The sequence below is a fragment of the Hirundo rustica genome, chromosome 1 (assembly GCF_015227805.2).
Source record: "Hirundo rustica isolate bHirRus1 chromosome 1, bHirRus1.pri.v3, whole genome shotgun sequence".
Taxonomy (NCBI): Eukaryota; Metazoa; Chordata; class Aves; order Passeriformes; family Hirundinidae; genus Hirundo; species Hirundo rustica.
The window spans coordinates 60786739-60795818 of record NC_053450.1 but is presented as its reverse complement, the minus strand read 5'-3'; the positions used below and the strand labels follow the sequence as shown (position 1 = coordinate 60795818).

General features: G+C 42.8%; 1 protein-coding gene across 1 annotated transcript; it reads left to right on the top strand.

Annotated features, from left to right (window-relative positions):
• The first annotated feature begins 612 nt into the window (after nt 1–612).
• Nucleotides 613–8320, top strand: C1H6orf62 (chromosome 1 C6orf62 homolog). The gene is made up of 5 exons (XM_040063664.2): nt 613–2910; nt 4736–4912; nt 5502–5624; nt 6338–6472; nt 7013–8320. Exons 1-5 carry the CDS (start codon nt 2782–2784, stop codon nt 7136–7138), a joined length of 690 nt encoding a protein of 229 aa, XP_039919598.1. The 5' UTR covers nt 613–2781; the 3' UTR covers nt 7139–8320.
• Nucleotides 8321–9080: the final 760 nt, after the last annotated feature.

Here is a 9080-nt window from a genome sequence, read left to right as displayed (position 1 = left end):
TTTTACTTCGCATAAGGGTTGAATACAAACCCGGACGGGGTTACAAATTACACAAAATATGCCACTACAAGACTTGTTTACCTAAAACATCATCACGCTTAAGGCTGGACCAAGTTTAAGTATTCCCGTAAGGTGACGGAATTTGGGGATCCGAGAGGGAGGGAGGGGCGCTTCCCCAGGCAGATACCACCTCGGGCGGGGGGGGGGGGGGGGGGGGGCGATGCTCCCTCCCTCCCCTTTGCCTCACACCCTGCCCGTCGCACCCCCCTCCCCAGCCCCGAGAACGGCGTTGAGCAGCCCCATCCGGGTCCTTGTCCCGCGGGCACCACGCGGGGTGAGCGGGCGGTTACACGAGGCGTGACCACGGGGGGTGGAGGGCCTGAAAGAGCAAGGGAGTGTGGCTTTCTGGCGCGGTGAGAGCTCAGAGTACACTACAAGCCGCTGTTGTACTTTGCTTCCTGCTATTCCTGACAAGGTGTGTCCACCGTTGTTACCGAGGTTGAGCTCTACTGCCTCGCCCACAACAGCGCTTCGCCCCCCCGGAGGCACTAGCGCTTGGTACGCGCCGGCGGTGCGGGTAGGGCGGTGCCTGTGTGACTCAGGCGCTGCCATTTTGAGGGGTCCGTGGTAGCTGCGCAGCTCCACTCCGCGCTCGCTCCGTGCCGAGGCGCAGGCACTCCCGCTCCCTTCTCCCCGCTCCTGCCGTCGCCCTCGAGGACGTCCCGGGACCGCCTGGGCGAAAAGAGGCTCTCCTCAGCCCTTTCATCATTCTTCCCAGCCGTCCCGGTCCTCCTTCGACGCTGCTCCGGGATCTCTCTATGCCCGCCGTCCTCCTCCGTAGGAGCCGCTAGCGCAGGGACAGCGTCCTCCTTCTCCTCCTCCTTCCGCCGCCGCCGTCGTCGCCTCTTTCTCCTCCTTCTCTTTCCGCCACCATTTCCCCACTCCCCGGCCCCGGGGCGCTGAGCTAGACTATGGGGACCAGGTCGGGGCCGAGCAGCGGCAGAGCGGGCGGCCCGGTCACCGTGTCCCCTGCGGCAGGGATGGGGGGGCTCCGCGGCTTCGTGGCTTTATCTTGACATGGCTCCTCTCCGTGCTGCCAGCACCGCCGCCGCCTCCTCCTCCACTGCTCCTCCTGCGCCCGCTGGCTGCGGGTAGCGAGCGGGCCACGGTCCCGGGCTCTCGTCGGAGCCTCTCAGTCTCTTGCTTAACGGGGGGGAAGCTTTGGGAGGGGTTCCATTTTTTTGTTTGTTTTAGTTTTCCTTTGTTTTGTGTGCCTTTCTCTCCAGAGAGAGAAGGGGGGAGAAGTATTCCCCCCTCTCCTCTTCTTAACCTGGTCTGACGAATTTGCTAACCTAAAAACTTTTTAACCCCGACTAACCAAACACCTGGGGAGGGGAAAAAATGTCTGGAGAGAGGAAGAAAATAACCTGATAATTGGGGATTTGCTTTTTTTTTTTTTTTTTCCCCCCTGGGTGAGGGTGATTTAGAGGTTTAAAATTGCAGCTTAGATTGCAATTAAAAAAAAAAAAAAACCAAAGCGAAAACCTCGCAAAAAATTCTGTCACCGCAAAGCAGGAGCAAAAACGCACTCCATGTTTTCCAAATCGTGGCCATGAAGTGAGAGGGGAGAGAGGCGGTGCTGCTGTGGGTGTCCCGCTGCCCCGGGCGCGGCCGCCCTGCGTGCAGAGAGAAGCCGAAGGGAAAGCCCAGAGCGCCGGCCATGCACAGCCTCGGCTGACGGTGCTCGCAGCAGCAGCAGAGAGAGGGAAGGATCCCCGGGGGATCAGCAGCCCAGGGAGCGTATGAGGTGTCGGGGGATGTAGGGCTCTCGCACTGGTAGGGAGCCCGGCTTTGGGGCACTGATTCAGGTTTAAGTCTCTCGGTGAGAATACGGTCCTTTGAACCCCTGTCCGCCCCTTGTCAATGGCCAACATGATCCCTCTCTTCTTAGGCAGCAGTAGCCTCAGGGCAATGATGAGCAGGATGAAGTTAGAAATGACTCCGCTGTCTTTTCTCTTTGCTCCCCTGCAAACCAGCGCTGTGTTGACTGTAGTTGATTTTCTTGTTGGCGGCAGAGAAATGTCATACTTCCCGGGTTGTGCACTCCTTTGCACCCTTTTCTCTGCTCTCCACCAAGTGTAATAATTCTAAAGAAAAAGACGGGCAACATAGCAATAGTGGAAGGCTGAGAATAATAATCAGTAGAGTCATGAATCTGGCTGGGGTAAAACGCAATTTGTAATTTCAGCTTCGGGTTTTTATTTTTTTTTGTAAGCAGAGCAAAAGTACCCCCCCCATGGATTGGGCTTGTGCCTGTTGCTTTTTATTGTACACATAAATCGTGATAAGATTTGTTTGGGTGTTTGGGTTTTTTTTGTTTGGTTTTTTTTTTTTTTCCCTCCCTTCATTCTTAACCACTTATTCCTGCGGCTAAACTGTTCAAATTTTTCTCTTCGAAGTTCTTGGGTGTTTTTTGGTTTGGGTTTTTTTTTTTTTTTTTCCCCTTTTTTTTCCTTTTTTTTTTTTTCCCCCTTGATTTATTGTAAAACTTCTTCTCCAGCCATGGCTGGACAACTACTTTCTTTGTTTCTTGACCCCTCCAATACGACATTCTCCTCGAATATTGCCTGAGGTGCGGTTTTGGGTTACATTAGCGTTTGATCTATTCAGTTGTATTAGCAGGAATCAAACGACTTGTTTCTGTTGTACTTAAGTCTTACGAAAAGGTGCCCATAGTTTAGCGACAGTTTCCAAAGGCTTTAGTACCACCTGTATTACAAAATGGGGGACCCAAACTCCCGGAAGAAACAAGCTCTGAACAGACTTCGTGCTCAGCTTAGAAAGAAAAAAGAATCTTTAGCTGACCAGTTTGACTTCAAGATGTATATTGCCTTTGTGTTCAAAGACAAGGTAACTTGGTTTTTACGTGTGTCTCTGTGTTCGATGCGTTTTAAGTATTCTGTGCGAAGTCTCGCTGCCTGATTGCATCAAATGCTTTATCCTTAACAGATTCCATTGACTTCTAATTTTTTTAATTGCTAGTTGCTATAATGTTTGCTTCGTTCATGTTTGTCATTATGGCTCTTCATGTTTTGTGGTTCTGTAGCGCAGAGGGTTCCAGTGCCTCATTAAATGGTTACTTGGTAACTTCTGTATTGGGTAGATACTTTTCAAAGTTCACTGTAACTCGTTAGGGCTAATTGGGGTATGACCTGCACAATTGCTGGCTGTGAGCAGAATCTGTCTGGGGCGAATGTTGTGTGTATTTATCTGCTGAAAGCAGAAGGGAAGACCTGGCAGTTGAAGGGATGTCGCAAGATGTGATGTGGAAATGGCCCAAGTGCGCAGGCCATGGGTGGAACTGCTGCTGTCATTTTGAAAGGCAGTGGGGAGGGCAAAGAGGAAATCTTCATTTGCTTGGCTGCCTCCTCTGCTTCTGGATGCTGCACATCTGGGTGGGGAGCTGGGTCTTTCTAAAGCCGGCTATAGACCCGCACTTGTGGGAGAGTTTTTATCCACAGAATGTTGAGAAAAGTAGGTACTCAGAGGAAGTGAATATGCTGAATAAATAATGAAGTGTAGAAGCAAATGGCAACAGAGTACATAATGTAGATGAGCACTGAAATCGTTTAACCCCCTCAAATAAATAGTTTTTGCATTTGCTGTAATAATTAGGTGTTTAAGACTTTTCTTTGAAAAGCTTCTTAAAAATTCCTAAGTTCAGTTTGCTTTTGTCGGTTCTAGTGCAAGCAAAGATGGATATATTGGGGGTATGATTTCTGGTTCTGGTAAAATGAATGTTTAAGCAGTGGCAACAGTTAGATTTTCTTAAATGACACATCTTCAACTCTTCTAGTTGAACATTGATACTACTTTATGGTTACTTTGTGGAAATTCATTGCAAATCCTGCTGTACTTGCTTATATCACAGTGAACTGAAGATGTCTGTTTTATGCCAGTTTGCTTAAAGTAGGAGTTTAGCTCAAGTTAGCTTGGTCAGCAAATAGTTGCCTGTTACCTATGTTCTGACGGGGGGAAGGGAAGTAGAGCATTGTTTGGTAAAATATACTTTGGCCCCTAAATAGGTCAAGACTCCTAATGAGCTGTAAGAAAGCTGTTAGAAAGGGACATAGAGCTTTAGTGATCTTAGATTCTTAAAATGTTTTGGCCTGCCTTGAGAGATGCTGAAATATTTGTACTGAGTATAAAAGTTATTTAACAAATGAAAATAGTCCTCTTTTGAGAAGATTATAGCTAACTTCAGGTGGGATCTCAATGAACTGCTGTCACCAAATGTGACATTGAAAGATTTCATTTCTCATAAAAGGCCAGCTGTAAAAAATTGAAAAGGAGAAAAAAGGTGTTATTTAAATGATACTTGCAGAGAGAAGCTTGCAGAAGTTCTTGGTCATCCCAAAGTCATGTACTCTACTTGAAGATGGGACAATTCTGTTAACGTTTAGACAGAATTTTAGTGTTTGCAAGATTTATACGTAAATCTGCATTTTTGGAGACTACAAAAACCTGTTCAGCTTTTATAAAAGTTGTCAGTCTGATTCTGTTTAATTTATAAATTTCTGCACATAAGTTTTAGTGTGGTTTGTGTCAAAGTCCTAGCCCTAGTGTGATGTTTGCTTAATACATTTATACAGAAAATCACAAATCCTGAAATAAATGGTTACCTAAAGTTCCCTAAAAAGGATTGTAATCTTAATGTAATCTGTGCTTTTTTTAGAAGAAAAAGTCAGCACTTTTTGAAGTGTCTGAAGTGATACCAGTCATGACCAATAACTATGAAGAAAATATCCTGAAAGGTGTGCGGGATTCCAGCTATTCTTTGGAAAGTTCCTTAGAGCTTCTGCAGAAGGATGTAGTACAGCTCCATGCACCCCGCTACCAGTCTATGCGCAGGGTAAGGCTCCTTTTTATGCTTGCTGAATTACTTTTTCAACACTTGTGCTTTTCCTTGTGAAACTTAAGGCTAATCCTGCCTTTTTGTTTTCTCGTTGCATTTTGTTCCCTTGTTGCATGAGGGCTTTGCGGGCCTGTGTTTATGGGGTCTAATTTGAAGGGTAGCAGTGGGTAATAACAGTTCTGAAACTGTTAAAATATGTAGTTCTTAAACTTTAGATTTCATTTGTCTCATTCAGAGATGTGCCTTGGGGAGTTGTATCTGCTTGCCATCTCTGTCCTTTAGAAGGCATGTGTTAATAATTCTTGCAACAACTGCTGTACAACTAAACGATTTTGCTGTATGAATATTGGAAGACAGAGTCTTTGCTAGTGTTTCCTTAAAGTTGTAGTTTATATTAAGTGGCTATTGATACTAAAATTCCGTGGAAAGCAAAGAAGACTTCAGTTGTGGTATGAGTAATACAAATGGAAAATCAAACAAATGTTGTCTGAGTATCACCTCTAAAGCATGTGCCTGTTAAGTTACTTACCTGTGTCTTTGAGCACTGGAGGGAAGGAATCTAAGTACAGAACTTTACTGCTCACAGGACGTGATCGGCTGTACCCAGGAGATGGACTTCATTCTTTGGCCTCGTAATGATATTGAGAAGATAGTCTGTCTCCTGTTCTCTCGGTGGAAGGGATCTGATGAACCCTTTAGGCCTGTTCAGGTATTTGGTTTTGCGTTTGGACTTCAGTAGCTAACTTATTCCTGGGGCGGGGGGTGTTTTCTCTTTAACCAGTAAGTTGATCCGGTATGTGAGTTCTGCGGATGTTAGAGAATTATGCTGTGTGGTTTTATTTATAAAGCAGTCAGTGTTCTGAATGCCAAATCCTGCCTCCTGTCTTTATGCACTGTTGTATTAGCCCTTCCAAAATTTCCAAAGGACCTTTGCAAATGACATGTATGTATAAATGCATACAGTGTGTTTGTATTTGTAGGAGTGGATTAGATGTACCTCTTAGTACGATTGAATCTTTGTCTAAATGTGATGGTGGTGGTAAGGTTCTGTCAGTATTCCAAATGGCAGTATTTGATTAGATGGAAGAGCGAGATGGATGGAACCTTTGCATTATAATTTTGCTTAGAAATTGTTGCACAGGGATCCTCTGCCATGGGCAAGGTAAATTGGGTTTTAGGTAAAATACAGGTAAAGTTGTACCTTTTGTGTTGTCAATGTGTCATTGCAGTGGCTGATGTCAGTGTTGGCAGAATGAAATTAGGGGGTGCTTTAAATTGTGTCAAGACATTGCCATGGTTGTCCCCAGTTTCTGCTTTTCAGAACAGATTAGAAAAGGAAAGCCCCAGATTGAAAGAAATTAATGGGTTACACGTGAGCTTTATCTTGAAAAATATTTTATTCCCCTCTCTTACACCATGTAGGCCAAGTTTGAATTTCATCATGGTGACTATGAAAAACAGTTTCTGCATGTTCTGAGCCGAAAGGACAAGACTGGAATTGTTGTCAACAACCCTAACCAGTCAGTGTTTCTCTTCATTGACAGACAGCACTTGCAGGTAAGTGTCTTCTGTCCTTATCTTAACAGGTGTATTTTAATCACAAAAAGCTTTTCCTTCTCTGCAGCATCAGTGATTTTGCTGCAAGGTACTCAAGTAGAAAAACTGATTGTGCATTCATGGATTGCATTTTGGCAGTTACAGGGGAAACTTGCACTATAAATAGGACTCATACATGCAAAAACTAAGGGCCATATAATGCATTCACATCGAATTAATGTTCTTGTGTTGAAAATTAAATAAGTTCTAAAATAGGCCTAACAGTGTTTAAGAAAAATTAAAGTATTGGTTTGGTTTGGGTGACAGAAATAATTACAGTGAAGAATGAAGAAGAAGAATTACAGTGAATACAGAAATAATTCAAGTGAAGAATGAACAAAATAGTGAAAATATTTTGTGCATTAGAGTTTGCAGACTAATTTTAAGCTCAGGCTGTTTATATATATGAAATAGTGACTTTAAATGTCTGTGGGGATCTGCCTATTACACCTGAGTTAATTTCTAGGTTTAATACCTTCTTTGGGTTTTCTTTGTCTCTAGACTCCAAAAAACAAAGCTACAATCTTCAAGTTATGCAGCATCTGCCTGTACCTGCCACAGGAGCAGCTCACTCACTGGACGGTTGGCACCATAGAGGATCACCTCTGTCCTTACATGCCAGAGTAAGGTACTGGCCAGCAAAATGGGGAAGATCACAGAATGCAGCAGTGGATTTTCACTTTTCCTCACCACTTTATTCTTTCAGAATTCAGAAGAAAATGGACTCATGTTCAGAACACTATACATTGTGAAACTTGATCATCCTGGATTTTTTTAATCATTTGTAATCTCAGAACTTTGCAGGGTTTTGGGGTTTTTTTTAGATGTTTTCTGCATGGACCTTGTGAAAGAGAGGATGCTCTGCACACTTCTGCACTGCATCAGCATCTTACTAAAATGTGAAATGAAGGGACTGTACATTGAAGGAAATGTATCCGAAAGCACAAGGTGATCATTTGTGGTGGTGTTCCCATTTGTGCTGGTCATGCCCCCTAACATCTCTAAGGTTAACCATCAGTATTTTGAGGGTGAGAAGTGAATGTAACGGGTATAAAAGCCTTAGAGCTTTGCTGTTAATGATTGTATTGAAGAGCACTATCATTCATTCTAATGAACGAAGAAGTGGCTATTACAATAGGATGTAAGTGTGGGAAAGAAGTCTTTCTTCCAAAAACAAAGCATCTCATTTAATGTATAGGCTTTTTTTTGCCTCTCTTATTTTGCTGGGCCATGTCTTAAGTTTACTGGCACTTTTGTTTTGGATCTCTTTCCCCAAGTTGCTGTATAACTATATGAAGGTATTCTTTTGAGTTGAATGCATTTATACAGATGAGGCAGACCTGGAGTCTGAAGTTGCTAAAGCAGCTCAAAAAAAGGTTAAATAATAGCTGCAGAAACAATGTTGGTAGAGGATTATTTTTTCTTGAGAGTTGAGACTTGTAAACTTGCAGGTGAACTGTGCAGGAAATACTGGTTTCTAAAACATTTCTGATGGAAAACCCATCAAGGTTTGGTTTTTTTTCTTTTTGATTTTGGAGTAGACATTATAAACCAATGTAAAATAGTGTTTGGAGTGTCAAAAGTTGGTTCTGACAGAATATTTTAAGATTGTGCAATGATAAAAGGAAGACTACTGTATAGTTTTGATGACAAAGAAGGCTCTGCTTAAGGGTTGAGTACTTTACTGGAGTAAAACTGCATAAGCCTACTCCCTTTGGATAAAACTAGTGCTTACCTGTTTAAAACTTGTATTTAGCTTTTGTTTGGAATTGGAAAAAAATGGAAATTAAATAAATTAGGTGAAAGATGGCTGGTTTTATTTATGGAAATCCATAATTGCATCTTAGCAGCATTTTGCATCTTAAGAGTGTCACCCTGTACAAACACTGAAAACATACAGACACTAAAAAGTTAAGATCCATGGTAAAGGTGTTCTTGCAAATGTAGGCCATATATTTTGAAAAGTACTGGTCAGAAATAATGGCATTACTAGTATCCTACTGTATTGGTACAGAAGTATTTTTACTTCCTTGGTTATAAGTTCCTACAGGTTAATAGGAAACAGCACCTGAAAGCTCCAACTTCACTTTCATAGTTGCCTTGAGTTACAAAGAAACACCTGGGAAGTGCTGCTCTTCAGAATGCTAAGACTTTCTAAAAATGTTTAATAACTACCATACTGGCTGATAGTATTGAAAATTTCTCAACTTTAAGTGCCTCTTCTTTGAATGATCTCTAAGACACAATACAACATGTCCACATGAAGCTTGAGCTAGGTTTCCTAGGGTCTTGAACATTCAGGTTTCAGGATCTTAGAGTTTGATTCCTAAGTGCCATCCTTTGTTCTTAATTTGTCATTTTGGACATCATCTCACCACAGTGAGAATAGGGCCATAGGTACCTTGATTAGCAAACAAATGATAGTTTTTTCATTAGGAATTTTTGTTTTCTTCAGTCTGGTTTCTGTTAGAAAAAGCTTCAAGATGTTAGCCTGAGTGGCTGTGTACAGTGCTGTCCAAATGTCAGTAATCATACACATTTTAACTTTAAATTTCTGTATTACAGGAAA